The 19,052-nt window shown below is 40.4% G+C and overlaps 2 protein-coding genes across 8 annotated transcripts; one reads left to right on the forward strand and one right to left on the reverse strand.

The window, feature by feature from the left end:
* Positions 1–1,397: 1,397 nt before the first annotated feature.
* Positions 1,398–16,489, forward strand: LOC135608053 (DDB1- and CUL4-associated factor homolog 1-like). 7 transcript variants are annotated; one of them, XM_065100476.1, is made up of 16 exons: positions 1,587–1,724; positions 3,387–3,544; positions 5,057–5,146; positions 7,047–7,128; positions 7,232–7,348; positions 7,443–7,618; positions 7,702–8,635; positions 8,721–8,818; positions 8,907–9,330; positions 9,461–10,060; positions 10,157–10,336; positions 10,458–11,006; positions 11,203–11,313; positions 11,546–11,664; positions 11,757–13,368; positions 14,996–16,489. In XM_065100476.1, exons 3-16 carry the CDS (start codon positions 5,115–5,117, stop codon positions 15,695–15,697), a joined length of 5,736 nt encoding a protein of 1,911 aa, XP_064956548.1. In that variant the 5' UTR covers positions 1,587–1,724; positions 3,387–3,544; positions 5,057–5,114; the 3' UTR covers positions 15,698–16,489. The 7 variants fall into 7 exon arrangements, 5 of the variants coding, with proteins under 5 accessions (XP_064956546.1, XP_064956547.1, XP_064956549.1 ...); XR_010485393.1 differs by lacking the exons at positions 3,387–3,544; positions 5,057–5,146 and having other exon boundaries at positions 1,398–1,724; positions 14,996–15,846; positions 15,966–16,489; XR_010485394.1 differs by lacking the exons at positions 3,387–3,544; positions 5,057–5,146 and having other exon boundaries at positions 1,398–1,724; positions 14,996–15,846; positions 15,977–16,489.
* Positions 16,490–16,652: 163 nt separating this feature from the next.
* Positions 16,653–18,560, reverse strand: LOC135606566 (ammonium transporter 3 member 1-like). Its single transcript, XM_065097601.1, has 3 exons — positions 17,851–18,560; positions 17,480–17,765; positions 16,653–17,372 (listed from the first exon to the last, which is right to left on the reverse strand). The coding sequence occupies exons 1-3, from the start codon at positions 18,487–18,489 to the stop codon at positions 16,858–16,860; spliced, it is 1,440 nt and encodes a 479-aa protein (XP_064953673.1). The 5' UTR covers positions 18,490–18,560; the 3' UTR covers positions 16,653–16,857.
* Between the last annotated feature and the right edge of the window lie 492 nt (positions 18,561–19,052).

Consider the following 19,052-nt stretch of genomic DNA (forward strand, 5'->3'; position numbering starts at 1 on the left):
GATGCTTCCAAGATCTTGGGCCAACAGGATAAGGATAGATATCTTCTGGTTAGTTTTCTTTCCATCACTGATGACTTTCCGATCGACCAATGCCAGCTTCTCCTTCTCATTACTTTAATTCAGTCGGTTTGACAGTATGATCATATGTCCCTTGCAAGCACTACTTGTCAAAGTTGTTGTGGTTTACACACTCTAATGATGATCAGCTGAAACACCAACCGAAGAAAAGCTCTCTTTGAGAGAAATGATTAAGATGCTGCAGTCGATCAACTCTGCAACAAGCTCGTGAGCTGCAGTCGAAAGCGGAAATGGGCCATCTCGAGGAGGACAAGAGTGGCCAGGCTGCCGCTGCATGGCGAAGCTTACGACTTTGCATGAGCGACGATGGCGAAGTACCGTACGCTGCAGGCAAGAATTCCACATGAACGATGAAGACCGGCGAGCAGAACGCTATAGTGCGCCCGTGGCACTGCCAGGCGACTGCGGACGTGCGGCCGTACTAGGCCTCAAGCGGCGGCGCCGTAGAAGCTTATGGGTGATCGCATGTGATAGAGACGAGGATATCAGACTTGGGTTTCATTTCCGTTAACCATTCGATTATATACAAACTGTTTAACTATTTGTACCATCTAATTAGACTATAAATTTCCTTGGGTTAATCTAAACCATACTTTTTAATGTGTGCTTATGTTCGAGCGGATGGTTAAGTCAATTAAGTTCGAGTGGAAATCCCCTTTGGCTTGTAGCTTTGTTTTACTGGTCGGTCAAAGTTTATGGTAGCTAATAAACATAGCTAGCCTTATTTTATGTATTAGCCGTCACTAATTAGGAACCTTCATCAAGCTCATAAACGTTATTTTAATATACTTTCTGAACTCGATTAACTATTTAGTAATTTTTTTAATTTATTCATACTTGTACATAGATAACTTAATCCTTCCGACTAATCAATTACTCATGAACATTTCATAATCACTGTACTTGATCCGAATCCAATTAATTGACATCCTAACTCGATTTAGGCCTTGGTCGGTCTTTTGAGGCATGCCCCTCAGATCGGATCGGGTCGTATCGGATTCATCTTTATTTTATTTGCTACCCGTTTCTTGATCATATTTATACGGCATCCGACGTACCGAAGCGACTCTATTCGACTTCGCCGCGCACCCTTCCTTTTTACTTTTAATTAATTTGGTTATGGACTTAAACTTGACCCGGACCGAACCGAGGCCCGGTCCAATCATCTTCCCAATTCGATATCCACCTTCCGATGTGAAACGTGTCGATCGGATACGAAATCTCAGGCCGCCGTTGCGGTTGTCACACCCTTCGAACTGAATCGGTTCGGTTTATTACCTAGGTTTTGTATTTTATAAGCCCAGCACCAAAAGCCCCACTCAGTTCTTCCCGTCCTGTTCCTTCCCGTTCCTCGTCTCGCTCTTGTTTTACTGTATCATTTCTCTTTCGCGTGCTCGATTCGTCGCCGCCTCTTGCAATCTCTCGCATTCGGCGTTAGAAAGGGGAGTCGTGTCGATGCAGCCGGAGAGAGCGAGGGAGGCGGCGGCGGGGCCGTCGGGGGAGGAGGCGAAGGCGGAGGGCGAGGAGCACGAGGCGATCCTTGCGCGGGCGCAGCGGCTGATCTCGAAGATCGTCGAGACCCAGGCGAACCCGAACCCCAGGCACCTCCACGCGTTGGCCACGATACTAGAGGCTCAAGAATCCAGGTACCTTCCCTTCTCATCGATTTCGTAATTGGGAGCCTGGTGTTGGTTTAGGGTTTCTTGTGTTTTCTTTATTTTGCTTGGCTTCTTCTCCTGCCGTTTTCTCCCATCAGGCCAAATCAGAGTCCGTGTTTTCTGCTTTCCCTTGCATTGTTAAGTAAGTTTACTTAACTTTGATGAACGGGACAATTTCTGCATGGCCGAAAAGACGCTGGAAACCACCATTTTGCTTTATCTGGAAAATGGCCGTTTTGGGTGGCCAATGACACATGTCAGAAACACCCTCTTATCGTGAGAAATTAAATAAGCAGATTCGTGTTCTGATCATTGTGGAAAAATATTTAATCTCTTGAACACTCAAGTTTGAATCGATCCATATATATTGAATACCATGCCCTGTGAAGTTTGAAGAGTGAAACTTGGAGAATGTTACCCGTATTTATGTGCTCGTCTTTAGGACCAAGAAGCTTTGGAAATATGTCTTCCCACATTTCAAGCACGTTTAATGAAATTTTCTTTAAGACAAGGAAATTAGTTTGATAGAAAATAATTCAATTTGTTGTCACAAGTTTTATGGGTTGAAGTAAGCTAGGTAGAACGTCACAAATGAAGCTGTTGTTGGATACTTTGAATCACCTTTAATTTGCATCCCATTTAAGTGATGAATATATTCTCCAATGGTCATTGCCTGTTGGTGCTAGGATGATCTACAATTGTGAGAATCTCGGGAGGTAATGAATTGAAAGTTTAAGGTTTCTTAAAGGATCGAGAAGATGACATCCTTGGTTCATGGATTCAAATTGAAGCATCTCAAAGTAGATGTTACAAAATAAGATGTAGGGCCACCTATCAATGTCTCCTTTGATTCAAGATAGAGGAAAGGCCTCCCAGTCTAAACTAAAGGAACTGAACCAAAGGAATATAGCTCATGTCAATGCTGAAATGAAGTAAAGCAAATCTCAAAAATCATGCTCAAGAGGCTCATGATGCTCTATATTTGCATTATTCTTTGAACTTGATTAAAGTAGCCTCATTTTTCCACTTCTCTCATTCTTGTTGTGATTGAAGTATTGAACCCCCAAACCGGACCTTTGACTTGCGTAAGATTAGGGGCTGTCCAACATTATTTGAGATAGGAAACTTTCACCTTAAGCAGATTTTCAGCTCTCCTCTGACCAACATTTCTTGGATCAATTGGGGCTTTAGAATAGAGTTTTCTGGGCTTATCAGACTATTGTAATTGGTCAAATTCTTGCTAGTCTTAGTTGGCGAATATTAGAATCTCCTTGAGTTTGGCACATGTTTTGACTAGTAAACAAGTCCAAACTCATTTAAATATTCATCTTACATATGTAGGCAGCATACATGGTCGCTAAGGCTTATAGCATGGCTGACCAAGCCTAAAGCAGACGCAGCCAACTCTTATTGTCCACGAGTCCCAAATGAGGTTAGCCATGCCATGGCTGATGCTGCCTCTTCTAGCCTACTTCTGATAGCAATGTGGTTGTGGTCAATTCTAGGTCTGCTGGAAGTATTATCATAAGGATATGTGAAACAGATATGAGAGAGGTTCTTGGTGAGATGCTTTTGGAGTTGTATAGCTTAACTATATAAAATTGTGATAATTTATTGCTTATGACCAAGGATCTCCTTTTTGTGGTACAGGTACATACTGTACTTTCTGGTTGCACCTGGCATAAGCCAAAAATTGCCCTGTGCATCTGCGAAAATGATTTGATACATGTGAACTTTCGAAGATTGGTATGGCAGCCCTGGACTATGACATATTGTCATGGATAAATACTATGAAGAAGATCTATGATGTAAGGGAACAATACATGTTTGGAAAGCTAGTTGTCAGTATTTTTCCTCTAGGTGGAGCTTATGCACATGTACCATTCTTCTTCTTCTTGAGCCATGAAGAAGTACATATATATTGCTGTGACAACCTTGATATATTTTATATTATGCAGAATATGAATTTTCTAATGACATTCCTTGGTCCTCTTGTAATCATTAGTTAAATTCTCATGAACGCCAAAAGTGTCCAGTTGTTTAAGCCTACTTGTATCTTCTTGATATTCAGGATAGATGGGTATAACCTTTGCAGATTGTTATGAAATCGATGTGATGTAACTTCACTCTACTTTGCGCATTTGATGCACAAATATAGAGGTCACGAATAGCCTCAATGTGTCTCTGGTCATGTATTTGATCGAGTTATTAAAAAAAAAAGAGCTTGGTTCAGCTTGATAATTTATAATTTGTTAATGCTTTTACTCAGTAAGTTGATTTCTTTTTCCAAGAACTACTATGATTTTCCATCCTTTTACTAGTCACTCTCTGTAGTTTCATTCCTGATTGCCATTGAACCAATGTCACTCTCCGGCTAAAGCCTTCCGAGCATGTTGGCATGAGATATAGGCTGTAATAATTGTTAAGCATGCATTACATCACTGACTAGGAGGGTTATCAAAGAAAAAACAACACAAGGCAAAGGAAACATGCCATCGAAAATGTAGGAAACATACTGTTTGCCCAGTCATGGTTACGAAGAAACAGTTTCCCTCTCAACTTTAGACTTCTCCTGAAGGAGTTAGGAAACCAAATTAGTATTTTTCTCAGAGCTAGAAGGAAATTAAGTACGTGCATGGCGTAATTCATAGTGGTATTACAACCATGGACATTGTTTGTTATCAACCAGCAAACGATACACAAAATAATTATTGAATAAGTTAGAATCTGATTTTGAGGGTTCATATCTGCTTGTAATCAATTGAAGAGGGAACCACTATTATCATAAATGCAAATTCAGGTATACTGAATGAAACATATGATTGTAAAGAGAAAGAACATAATTTATCCAGTGTAGTCCACCTAAGCAGTCCCATTTTCGAGTAGCATTCAATATGGAAGAAATTGTGATGATTTGGAAAAGGGAAAATGTATATACATGCATGCATGCATGCATATGTACATAAAAATAAATGGTTTAAAGCACAGTTTAAAATATGACAGTATGCCAACCATACCGTCCATATTGGTCTGATGTCATACCAATATACTGACTATACTGATTGGTAATGACAGATCAAATTTTTTTAGTAATTTTCTTATTGGTATGCTAAGACATAACAACTTCTATTAATCAATGTATGCTTAGTCTGATAAGTTCTGATTATGCTATGAAACTATGAATACCAACGATAGTAGTTAAAATCTTGGGCAGAAGTGTTTGGTTATAGTATTCTATCCATAGTTTCTCTACATATTTTAATACCTATGGTAATTATCTTATTATAATTTTTCTGGTTTCTACTTTGGATCCTTTGTAGCTACTGTATCCTGATTGGCACTGAAGTCCATCTTGTTAGATAAGGCCTGTTGTCTTGGATGAAGGATTTTCTGAAAACCAGCAGGATTCGGTATGATGTAACTGTAGTAGCTTTTAATGAATGCCGTTATGATTAATCTTCTAGCTTAGTAGATTGTTCTGAAATAACAGCAAGAAGAAACTCATTTACACTAGAGTGGAGGGTTATGTTAATGTAGGATGAGTTTGATAGAGGAAGGAAAGGATAATACTAAGAAAAGATAATAAAAAAGAGATAATTATCAGACTCACTCAAAATCAAGGAAGAACCACCAAGATGAGCACCTTCACCTACGCATGTGTCAAACATGAAGGATGGTCTCATACCATCAGAGAAAAGATATTACTCTCATATTAATGTGAGAAAAGAACTAATTCCTTGTTGATTAATGCATCTCATTCTTTTTCTCAGATCTATCTATTATCCCAAGTATAATGAAGAACAGAAAAATTCAAAAAACAAGAAAAAAAATGCAATTACATCTAGCTAAATCAATCTATTATTCCTTCTTTGAAGAAGAAACATTCGATATTTGATTTGCAAACAATCTTTTCTTTTAATCATGTTCTTGATTGATTTATATACTTCCATCTTCATCAAATGAAAAAAGTTCCTTATGGTATAAAATCTTCAATCAAATTTAAGGCTTTTCTCCTTTTTCTTTAAGAATTTTAATCAAACCTATGATTGTCTCCTTCCATTTGTTTCACCTTTTTTTTTCCTTCTTTAGGGCAATCTTGTTAACTGATATAGGATTGTGGTATTCTTGGACAATATTGGTAACTAGTATAGGTTTGTAGTAGATGTTATCCTGTAATTACTTATGGAAGAATTTGCAAAAACAATCTGAAACTAATAAAAAAATTATTTAAATAATAAATAATTAAAATGATCCTGCATCATTCATTTTTATTGCGTAGGAACTCATTCCTAATCTATATAACTGAAATACAATTGATTTTGATCAAAGTGATGTAATATCTTGGCTAAATCAAAACTTCTGATATCAAATTTGATGTAGGACGAGTTCGAGTGAACAAATAAAGTATATATATGTATATACATGAAAATAGAAAAGAAGATAATTATCAAACATGCCTTGGCTTAAAGGGAAATTCCTAGGATTAAGGCTTCACATCTTTCAAGTGTCTCATTGGTGAACATTGGATTCATATTATTGGAAAAATAAATAAGGCCATGAATTACTCACACATATGCAGGGTAATATACTTTTATTTATTTTTTGATATATTCATTTAAAAATATAATAGAAAAATTGGGAGTATGAAACTTTGAGAATGGAAGTCTTGCATTTCCCCAAGTACCTTCGGGTTTATACCATCATAAAATATAAATGTACCTTTAAACCACTAACAAACAATTGTAGGAAAATGTACTTGTTTACATCAATTCTTTAATTTAAATATATTCTAATTGTAATCATGATTCGCTTTATCGGTCTATACCGATGTACTGGCTGGCAATCAATACGGTATGTATCGAAACATACTGATGTACTGACACACAGTATAGTGGGGCATACCGACAAACCAGTATGTACCACCCTTATTGGTCCCTTATTGGACTGATACATATCACCCATACCGAGCGGTATGTTATAGTACAGCAAACCTTGATTATAATGCCATTTTTTTCTGTTATATACTACCCAAGTACAAGAATAAAAGGAAAATACAAAAAATAAGGAAAAAAATACTATGACATTGATTTAAAACAATAATTTATTCTTTTGTTTTTCAAAAAAGATAACATTTTAGATTTTTTTTTTAAAAGAATCTTCCTTTTTGATGTTAAATTCAACTGGTAAGACCTCCATCTTGATAAAAAATGACATAAATTAGTGCATAATTTACTATTGTCTTTGATCATTTTGGTTTCTTTGTGCCTACTCTTCATTATTGTTTGACTTGTTTCCTGCTCTTTGTTTCAGATATCTTCAGGAAACTGCAAATTCACCTTTCAACAATGTTCGGACATCTCACAATATAGGAAAGCTTGGTAACTTAGTGCGGGTATGTATTTTATATAACAGTGTGGCTATTTATTTCCTCTAGATCTGTTTTGCATGTGTTGCTGGAAGAGGCACAAAGGCTACATGTATAGTGATTTTGTCAGGATAATGATGAATTTTATGAGTTGACATCGTCCAAATTCCTAACGGAAAGTAGATTTCCTCCAAGTATCCGTGCAGCTGCTGCCAGGTTGCTGCTTAGCTGCTCTTCGAGTTGGATGGTGAGCTAGCTATGTTGCTTGTGATATTTGTTTTTATTGGATACATAAGCATGTGCTTACATTCTGTTTTATGTGAATGACATTGTATTTCCAGTATCCTCATGTTTTCGATGATGCTGTGCTGGACAATATTAAAATCTGGGTGAATGAGGATACTCCAGTTTATGATGATGATTCCATTTGGAAGCACGAATTGGGAGAGGATAAACCAACAGATTCTGAAATGTTGAGGACTTATGCTACTGGACTTCTGGCTTTATCATTACCTAGGTAATCCATTCTCATTCTTGCAAGTTCTTGATTCTTTTCTTTTCCTATTGCATGTTATTTTAAAAGATCGACGATGATTTCAGCAGCAGCCAAGTGGTAGAAGATATGTTGACATCAGGTTTGTCAGCAAAGCTCATGCGTTATTTGCGCACACAAATGTTTGGCGACTCCAGCTCTGGTCAGAGAGATGTTACTTCTCTTGTTGAGGCCAAGCATGCTTCAGCTTCTAGTTCCACCAAAGATAGAGAAGAAACAAGAGGTAGATCATGTCAGGTTTCTGGTGTTGCTCATTTCGAAAGTTCTAGGATTGGAGATCAAAGGTTATCAGGTGACCCAACTGCTGATAAAGGTTCTGTTAAGAATGATGGAACCGGACAAGTTTGTGGAGATGATACCTGGGGAGATGGAGGTGATTCTTTGAAATCTGAACTAACTGACTCTTCATCAGTTTTAGTTGGCCCAAACCAGATGGCAGCAGAATATCCTGATCTTATTGGTGATCGATGGCAGAATAAGAATTTGCTAGATGGAAAGTCAAAATATGGCGAAAGAGATATTGCTGGCAAATCAGGCCAAGATGATGATTTAGATGACAGCAAGGGAGTGGATCTATTAAAGCAAGGGTTAAACCATGGATTTCCAAGGAGTACAGCGAAAGGAAACATTAGCGGAGGTACCTCGGAGAATCTTAGGGCTGCATCTCAATCTTCTGGATTATACATAGGAGGAAGTGGTCAACTTTTCGGTGAAAGAAACTTAGCTAAACATGAAGACATTGAAAAAGTACTTGATACAGACAATAAATTGAGCATTTTTTATTGTGATGGTCTCGTTATTGGAAAGGATAATGATGAACGTTTATTGGATTGCAATATTGGTAAAAAGGACATATCTGAAATGGTGAAGAAAGCAATAAGAGCAGCTGAAGCTGAAGCCAGAACAGCTAATGCACCTGAAGAGGCAATAAAAGCAGCAGGCGATGCTGCAGCTGAACTTGTCAAGACTGCTGCTACTGAGGTAAGTAAAACTCATTCCACTTTGTTTTTTTCTTTTCTTTATGTTTGATGGTACCAGAATGCTGAAATTTTAGTTGCTACTTTAGGCTTGGAAAAGCAAGAATGATGAAGAAGCTGTGGTTTCGGCTGCATCTGAAGCTGCATCTACTGTTGTAGATGCTGCTATAGCAACTGAGATCTCACGGTATACCACTCCTCTCCACATTCAATAAAAAGGAAAAAATGGAACCTTTTTTTTTCTGTATGCTAATGTGGGATTTTCTCAATTTTAGGAATGCCAACCAACTAAGCAAGGATATTATCGAATTAAAGACATTGGAAGACAAAGGTAATGAAGAGATAGAAATCTTTGTCATATTGGAAAATGAGACTCTTGCAAGGCTGAGAGTGAAATACAGTATTCGATGTCTTGGGATTTTGGGGGAATATGTTGAAGCACTGGGACCCATTCTACATGAAAAGGGTGTTGATGTCTGTCTTGCATTCTTGCAATGCAGTTTCAAAGATGATGAGACTCCTGATCAATTGGCATTGCTAGCTGAAGTTCTCAACCTGATATGTGCCTTGGCTGCGCATCGGAAATTTTCTGCCTTGTTTGTTGATCGTGGTGGAATACAGAAGCTTCTTTCTGTCCGTAGAGTCTTGCATACCTTTTTTGGTCTTTCATCATGCTTGTTTACCATTGGTTCCCTTCAGGTGATAATATGGCATATTGGCATGTTCAACTAGCAATTTTTGGTTCTTGTATTTATTATTAAATGATTTTTTAAGTTTAGAATCGAATGATTAAATACTACTTTATGCATATTCTGATCCATGTTCTCAGGCTATCATGGAACGGGTTTGTGCTCTGCCATCCAATGTGGTGCAACAGATAGTTGAGTTAGCACTTCAGCTTCTGGAGTGCCCTCAAGATCAAGCTAGAAAAAATGCAGCTATCTTTTTTGCTGCTGCATTTGTATTTAGAGCAATTCTGGACTCTTTTGACGTACAAGAAGGCCTGCATAAAATGTTAAATATTCTGCATGGTGCTGCATCTGTTAGATCAGGTGGAAATTCTGGCACAGTGGGTATACCTAATGTACCTGCTAGAAATGATCGATCATCTGCTGAAGTACTGACTGCATCAGAAAAGCAAATTGCCTATCACACCTGTGTTGCTTTGCGACAGTATTTTAGGGCCCACCTTATTGTGGTTGTTGATTCTCTTCGTCCAAATAAAAGTAGTCGTGGAATAGCCCGAAGTACCTCAAGTGCAAGGGCTTCCTATAAGCCACTTGATATCAGCAATGAAGCTATGGATTCAGTGTTTATTCAAATACAGCGTGACAGAAAGCTTGGGCCCGCTTTTGTTAGAGCCCGTTGGCCATTAGTGGATAAATTCTTAGCCTCTAATGGCCACATAACAATGTTGGAGCTGTGTCAGGTATTAGAACTACTCCGTCTTTGCTTGTATTGTTGCCAGCATGAAATAATCCCAGTTTATATGGATCAAAACTTGATGTTCTGTGTGTTTCTTCAGGCACCACCTGTTGAACGCTATCTTCATGATTTGGCCCAGTATGCATTAGGGGTTCTCCATATTGCCACTTTTGTAAAAGATAGCCGTAAATTAATTATAAATGCTACTTTGAGCAACAACCGAGTGGGTATGGCAGTTATTCTTGACGCAGCTAATGGTGCTGGTTATGTTGATCCTGAGGTAAAATTTGCTTCACTAGAGATTTGAATGCCTTGTGGTTTTCATAATATGGTGCTTGTTTGTTTTGAAATAAGTTCTACTTCATATGTGCATTCTCCCTCTTATGTGTTTTGTCTTTCAGGTGATTCATCCAGCATTGAACGTGTTAGTAAATCTTGTATGTCCACCTCCTTCAATCAGCATCAAACCCTCTGTGTCTGCACAAGGTCAGCAGCCTGTTTCACTTCAAACATTGAATGGTCCTTCAGAGAATAGAGAGAGGCATTCTGAACGAAATAACTCAGATAGTGGTGTTACATTTACCATCCAGAATGAGCCTCGAGAGCGAATTATGGAACCTAACCTGGTGGATAGGGGTCATGCAGCAGTTCCAGGCTGTAGCTCAAGTACACCTGCACCTGCTATATCAGCAGGAGTTGTTGGAGATCGAAGAATATCTTTAGGATCTGGATCTGGCTGTGCTGGCCTTGCTGCTCAGTTGGAACAAGGATATCGTCAGGCGAGAGAGGCTGTTCGAGCAAACAATGGCATAAAGGTTCTTTTGCATCTTCTGAACCCCCGGATGATCACGCCTCCTGCTGCTCTTGATTGCATCAGAGCTTTAGCATGTCGTGTCCTGCTCGGTCTAGCTAGAGATGAGGCAATTGCACACATACTAACAAGACTGCAGGTGTGTCCATGTGGCTAATCTTTGAGTTTTATTCACTAGTTGTTAGAATAGAAATGCAGTTCCTTGACATATCTATTATCTGATTATGTTCTCCCTCTGGAGCTCTTTTTCCTTTTGTGTTTTATGGTGAAGTACAGGATGCGTGTATTTGAATTATCTGTTTGATGCATTCTCAAACTTCAGTTTTACATTTCAGGTTGGTAAGAAGCTCTCAGAACTCATCCGAGATTTGAGCAGCCAAGCATCTGGAACTGAGCAAGCAAGGTGGCAGTCTGAGTTGGTCCAGGTTTCCATTGAGTTGATTGCTGTAAGTTACAGATGACAAACCTTTTAGTTAAATTTGGACAGCTACTTCTTATTTTGTGAACACCATTTACTATGGCGATGAAACTGAGTTAGCTTACAACCCTCTAAATAATTGTATGAGCCGTGGGTTATCTTAATCTGTCCTTTTCCAATTTTCTGAGTGTTATTATTGTCTTGCATAGTTTTGTTATGTTATAATGATTTTGATTTGCTTTTCTTTGGATACTATATAGATTGTAACAAATTCAGGGCGTGCAAGCACTTTGGCTGCCACTGATGCTGCTGCTCCTACACTCAGACGCATTGAGAGAGCAGCAATAGCTGCAGCAACTCCTATAACTTACCACTCCAGGTTTTGACTTCTTTTAGGCATGCAAAGTTTATTTGAAGATTTCATGAGTAATGCCTTTATTCTCATATAGCTTCAACTTACATGATGTGCAGGGAGCTATTACTTCTGATACATGAACATCTAGTAGCATCTGGATTAAAAGCTACTGCTACCCTGCTACAGAAGGAGGCTAATTTGACACTTATGCCATCATTAGGAGCACCAACACCACCTTTACACCAAACAAATGTGCAAGAAGTATCATCTGTGCAACTCCAGTGGCCATCTGGCCGTGCATCTTGTGGATTTCTCTCTGATTTTATAAAGACAGTTTCTCAAGAGGCTGGTCCAAAGTCTGATTTAGCTTTGAGTTCTTTTAAAAGGAAACAATTAGCATTCTCTCCCAATTTCTGCCATGGTAAAGGCCAGCTTTCATCACATGCATCATCCACCCTTAGAGCGTTTAGTGTTACAAAATCTGCTGCACTATGTGGTGGAACAGAAACTCCATCGGTCTCTGTTTTCAAGTCTACTGCAGATACAGAAGTAGCATTTAAAACACCAATTTGTTTACCAATGAAAAGGAAGTTTTTGGAATTGAAGGAACCCTCTTCTGCATCACCAGCTAAGCACCTTTCAACAGCAGACTTCTCTTTCCAGTCTCCAATATGTCAGACGCCATATTTTGGTCGGAGGAATTTTGTGACAACAGATGCAGAAGGGTTGCTGCCCATTGTAAATCACAGTCCAAGAAGTGCATTGAGTAAAACATCATGCAGCAACATTTCTATAGATAATTCAGATGATATTCAATGTCAAGTCACTCCCGGAGCACCAACAACACCTGTAGCTCAGCTTGGCCTGCCTGGTAACTCACAGTATGAAAAAACTGAACGGATGACTCTTGACTCATTGGTTGTACAATATTTAAAGCACCAACATCGGCAGTGCCCAGCACCTATTACCACTTTGCCGCCACTTTCTCTCTTGCAACCACATGTCTGTCCAGAACCTAGCCGTAGTCTTAATGCACCTGCAAATATAACTGCACGGGTTAGTAGCCGAGAGTTCAGGAAAAAATATGGTGGGATTCATGCTCATCGTAGAGATCGCCAATTTATATACAGTAGATATAGGCCCTGTCGCACTTGCCGTGCTGATGCTGCCCTTTTGACATGTATTACTTTTCTCGGGGAATCTTCACGTATTGCAACGGGAAGTCATTCTGGTGAGCTGAAAATATTTGATTATAACAGTGGGAATTTGTTGGAGAGTCAGACTTGCCACCAGACTTGTGTTACACTAGTTCAATCAGCCCTATCTGGTGGAACTCAGTTGGTTCTTTCTTCAGCGTTATATGATGTAAAACTGTGGGAAGCTTCATCAATTTCAGGTGGCCCCTTACATTCATTTGAAGGGTGTAAGGCTGCTCGTTTTAGCCACTCAGGTACCAGTTTTGCAGCCTTATCATCGGACACATCACGTCGAGAGGTTCTTCTATATGATGTACAAACTTACAATGTAGAGTTGAGGCTTCCTGATAGCTCAAGCAACCATTCAGGCATGTTTCGGGGACATGCACAGTCCCTCATACATTTTAGCCCAGTGGACACGATGATGCTATGGAATGGAATTTTGTGGGATAGGAGAAGTTCAAATGCAATTCATCAGTTTGACCAGTTCACCGATTATGGTGGTGGTGGGTTTCACCCTGCTGGAAATGAGGTATGAACTGACCTTTTAATTTATTTTCTCATACATTTGATGTGGTTATACGTTAAAGCCATGCGTGAAGCAGTTTAGCATGTCAAAAAAACACTGGAATGTTTTCTTGCACTGATCATCTTTGCCATATGAAAATATGATAGAAGTGTGGATTTGTGGTCATGTTAAATTATGAACAGTTGCATGAGTTGTGACACAATCATAAGAGATGCACATGACAAATTTGTTTTTAGGTGTATATTATTTATGTAGGTGGTAAATTTCTAGATTGGTATGCTATATGTTATTATTTGGTGGTTCTTTTAGTTATTGTCTCATAACAATTACAAGCTCAAAAGATGTATGACAATTGTTTTCAGGTGCAAATTATTCCTGAAATTTGTAAATTTGTAGATTGGTGTATGTGTATTATTATTTGGTGCTTTTCGTTATTGTTCATCTTATTCGCCTCGTCTTCTAACTGATTCCAGAAATTTACTAGTGATGCTAGACAAAGTTCACAGTAGGCACCAGTTTGGGAGGGAGATGAGCAAGAGTAAATAGATTGGGAAGGTGATTTAGCAAGGCAATGACCAAGGAAATGTCTTTTCCTTGCATCGGAACTAATTTGAATCAGTATTGCCTTTCTGACTCAATCTAGTAAATAATGAGTGTAAGATAGTCTCTGATCTGTGAAGAAATAAGAGGGTACACGGGAGTACATATCCTACATTTAAATTATAACTAAAATAACATAAATTGTATGATTTTCATTTCTTTGATTTTTTTATTGCAGACAGGTCTGTATAATGATTAAATGCGGTCGTTCATATATCATTTGTATTAAGTATTATATTATGATTAATGAAATTTAAATAATGGTATCAATTCATTTATGATAAGCTCTATCTATATTGTGGGAGTTCTATGTTACTAAGTTTTCTTTATGATGCATATTTTGTAGATGCTACATATTCTTATTATTTATCATAATATGCTACTACATGTTTTAACACTATAATCAAGTACTAAGTTTGTCATATTTAATATTATATATTTAAAATATTTCTCATTCCATATTTATGTTGTATTGGTATTCTATTTTTCAAAAATTTGATGTATTGGCATATCCCAATTGTAGCTATGGTATCTCATGTCCATATTCTTGTTTCATAAGCTCTCTAAAAAATTCTGATTAATGTGTTCATAACTCCTGTTTTTCCATAATCAAAATTCTTGCAATATGTCCTTTTGCCTTTTCATCTTCTACATAACTAACAGCATTTTTTTTTTTTATGAATGCTTTTGTGCCTATCGTGTCAGATTCTTAACTGGCAAAATCCTTGGTTCTCTTTGTTTGAATGTTATAAAAAGTTGTTTTTGAGAGAATTTGTATATGGAAGTTTTTGTATAATTGTTCATTGTGGTGCATAAGCAATCTGCATGGCATCACACTTAAGCTCATTTATTTTTGTATTTTATAACTGATTCCACACTCCCTGCTGTTGATGCAAATGCTTGATTCAGAGCCTCGTTAAAGTGTTTCTGATATTTAGAAGAATTGGCATGAACATATAGAGGTTGTTTTACTGGTACACTGGAGCTTGCATGAAGTTCTTTGGTTTCATCTTTTTTTTTATTTGTGCAGGTCATTATAAATTCAGAGGTGTGGGATCTCCGAAAGTTCAAGCTTTTGAGGACAGTGCCTTCGTTGGATCAGACTGTGATTACATTTAATGGAGGTGGGGATGTCATATATGCAATTTTGCGACGCAACCTAGAAGAGATTACTTCAGCCATCAACACACGCCGTGTCCGACACCCACTATTCCCTGCCTTTCGCACTATTGATGCTGCGAATTACTCTGACATTGGTACTGTTCAAGTTGACCGTTGCATCCTCGACTTTGCCACCGATCCTACTGACACTTTTGTTGGGGTTATTGCCATGGATGATCATGAAGAGATGTTCTCATCTGCAAGGCTCTATGAGGTCGGAAGGAAGCGAGCAACCGATGATGATTCAGACCCTGATGATGGTGGTGACACAGACGAGGATGATGATGAAAATGAATCAGAGGCAGATATGGATTCGATCTTTGATGCTGACTTAGCTGGCGATGGTGACACTGATTCAGACGATATGAGTAATGAGGATGATGAAGATATTGACAGCGTGGACGAGCTAGATGATGGCGATTTAAATGAAGATGAGCTAGACTTTGAGGGTGGTCAAGGGTTGCTCGAGATCATGGCCGAGGGTGATGAGGATGTTGAGGACAGTGAAGTCATGGAGTCGTTCAGCAGCGGAGAGGAAGAGGATTTTGCTGGTCATGGTTTTGCCTTATGAACTCTGTGCCATCACATGATCAGACGGGCTTATGAGATAGATACCTGCATAAGTTCATCTTCTCTCCTTGGGACAGTCGAAAACAGAAATTTCATGGCAAACCAGCAAAACGATATAATGGATTGAAATCAAGGGTCCTTCGGTCCGTGGTAAACAATAATCACCCGTTATGCAATTTTTATGATATTCGTCCTATTTATGTTATTACCTTCTTTGGTATTGAGATATCCCTCAATTTTTGTTGAAATTTGTGACACCTTTTGTGAAGATTAAGTGCAGGATGCAAAAGATCAAGTGATTGACCTATGGATTCCTCGAGCAATGTGCATAGCAAACAAATGTGCCACAATTCAAAATTCACTCGGAAGGGAATTGACAGTGTCGTGTACTGAATCATCCTCAGATATCAAACATGATATCTGGCATCGCTTCAAGCTTCATATGTTGTTTGAGACCTTGTGTTTCCGGTGGAACGGGGACATTGGCATCGAGTCATTGCTTGCGAGAGAAGCAAAGGCGACAAACATGTTGATTTTTTAACCTTTGCTTGATGCTATCCGCCTCTCATAAACTCAAAACAGGTGGCAACAAAACACGCTCTTGCGCACTTGGATTAGCATTTAGTTGGGTGATCGTGTTTATCCAGTAATTCTTATTGCACATACAAATGTTGAACATTTTGCTATGCCTGCTGAATTGATTCTTCTTCCAACAGAGCCTTTTTATTTAGTCGAGTGGAAATTACGTGCAGACTGGAAAGATAATTCAGTATAAGCAAATGATGATTTCACATGAAGTGGATTCTTTTTATTCTCAAACTCTCAAATTCTTTTAGTAGATTTGATCAACCATGACCCGCAATAATGGGAAGCGACATGGGCACAAATCGAGATGGATCCTATGACTTCTTTTCAACTCCAAGTTTGAATATATTGCATAGATATGAGGTGGGCACAAATCAAGTTTTTGAGATCAAATTAAATAAACTAGGGTTACAAGCGACATGCACACTTTTCCAAACTTCAAACTAGAACCCTATTTATTCGTTACCCAATGAACTGGGCGTAACAAAAGGTGTCAACTCAATTACCAATGTCCTTATCACTCCCTCCTCTTACGCTTGAACAGACTTTGTGCTTGCTGACAACTTGGATATCTTCTTATACGTTTTGTGTGACTCCGGTGGGCACCTTGTTGTGCAGCGTCTCGTCATCGTGCACGCCATGCTTGGTGGAATCGTACTTCTCCCCGTCGCCCCACAGCGCGTAGGCCTCCTCGCCGTGGACTGCGTCGTCGCCGATGGCGAGCTGCTCCTCCGACATGCGCAGCGGCATCACGTACCTAATGGCGACGCAGATGAGGGTGGTCATAACCACGTTCCACCCGATGACGAACATGGCACCCACCACCTGCTTCAGCACCTGCACAAGGCTACCGTAGATGAGGCCGCGGGAGTTGGTGACGGCGACGAAGAGGCCGCTGAGACGGGGTTCGGCGAAGATGCCGGTGGTTACGCCCCCGAGGAAGCCGGCGACGGCGTGGGTGTGGAAGACGCCGAGGGTGTCGTCCACTTTCTGGAGCAGGCGGGAGCGCTTGTGCACCACCATCATGGTGAACCAGGGAACGCTGCCAGATAGCATTCCCATTATTATGGCAGACCAACCGTGGACCAGCCCTGAGAGACATAAGAGAGTTGGGATCTTAGTGTTGCAGAGGAAGTAGACGATGGAGTGTGTGTAAGGTGAGCGTGGGGATGGCGTAGGACGAAGAGATGACGAGTACCTGCACCGGGAGTGATGCAGACGAGGCCAGTGATCATTCCCTGCACCGCTCCGATCACCGAGGGCTTTTTGAAGAAGATGGAGTCGAGGCACGTCCAGACCAGAAGGCTGGTGGCGGCGCAGATGTTGGTGTTGAGCACCGCGAGCGAAGAGTCTATGTTGGCGGCGTAGGGGTCGCCGCCGTTGAACCCCGCCCACCCCAACCACAGCAGCCCGGCTCCGGCCAGCATCAGCAACAAGTTGTTGGGGACAAACCTCTCCCTGTCCTTGGTCGACCTCGGACCGACCTATCAATCCCGTGCCCATGACTTCGATCAACTACTGCTAATGAGAATAGAAAAGATGGGTTGGAAGTGGGTTGTGGGGACGAACCCAATAGGCGGCGGTGAAGCCGGCGATGCCGGAGGAGAGGTGGATGACGTAGCCGCCGGAATAGTCCATGACGCCCCATTGGAAGAGGAAGCCGCCGCCCCAGAGGGAGAAGGCGCCGATGGTGTACGAGAAGGTGAGCCACAAGGGGACGAAGAGAATCCACGCCTTGAAGTTCATGCGGCCGAGGAGGGAGCCGGCAAGGAGGATGAGGGTGATGGCCGCAAAGACGCACTGGAAGTACACCATGGAGGCCATGGGGTACAGGAGTTTGAGTTCGTCCATCTCCACGGTGCCGTCTTTGTGATCGTGCTCGGTTGCCGGCAGTATCGCCTGATTGAGGAGGAACTTTTGCCCGAGTGCAGGGCCGGCCTTGCCCCAGAAGGGTAACAGATGGTGGCCGAAAGACATGTTGTAGGCCCAGGTGACCCAGCAGATCCAGACTGCGGCGAAGGCGTAGAGCGCCATGAAGGCGGAGTTGACGGCCCACTTCTTCTTCACGATACTGCCGTACAGGATGACGAGCCCCGGCACGCTCTGCAGGCCGACGAGCGTCGCCGAGATCATCTGCCATGCGTTGTCGCCCTTGTTGAGCCAGTCGGGCACGGCGGGTCCCGTCTGGTACGCCAACGGCAACGCCATGTTCGCAAGCTAAACTAACTCCACTGCTGCAGTAGTTGCAGCAAAGAGAAGAAGAAGAAGAACAAAGAACGGTTCTCTTCTTCTTCTTTCTCTTCTCGAGAATTGAAGGAAGAGATACGAATGTGTGTGTGTGTATATATATAGTATATACAAGAAGACTACCCGAGCAAGGACAGGAGAAAAGTTGAAGAGGTTCGAATCCTGGGTTTGGGGGGTCATTCCCAAGGTTCCGAATCAGGTTTGCGGAATCTTCCATGCTTAGATTTTGGAACCATTCAATATCTTATTGGTCAGCTATTTAGTGGATGGATTATCTAATATCCAAGTCGAGCTGTCGTCGGGCCACAAGAAAGAGTTTGTGCAAACTCGTCGAGCGAGAAATTGACGGTTCAAAATTTCAGCCAATGAGAAACTTATGCCGTCAAGGAGTAGAAAACTTTGTCCTTCAGATGGAACAATCTTTCTTTTGGTTTGATCCAACTTATATAATGAACTTAGCATTCATAGCTATCTATCATTCAGTAAGTGCAATTTTAGAGAGAGAGAGAGAGAGGGATTGCTTC

Source organism: Musa acuminata, chromosome BXJ2-3 (assembly GCF_036884655.1).
Source record: "Musa acuminata AAA Group cultivar baxijiao chromosome BXJ2-3, Cavendish_Baxijiao_AAA, whole genome shotgun sequence".
Classification (NCBI taxonomy): domain Eukaryota; kingdom Viridiplantae; phylum Streptophyta; class Magnoliopsida; order Zingiberales; family Musaceae; genus Musa; species Musa acuminata.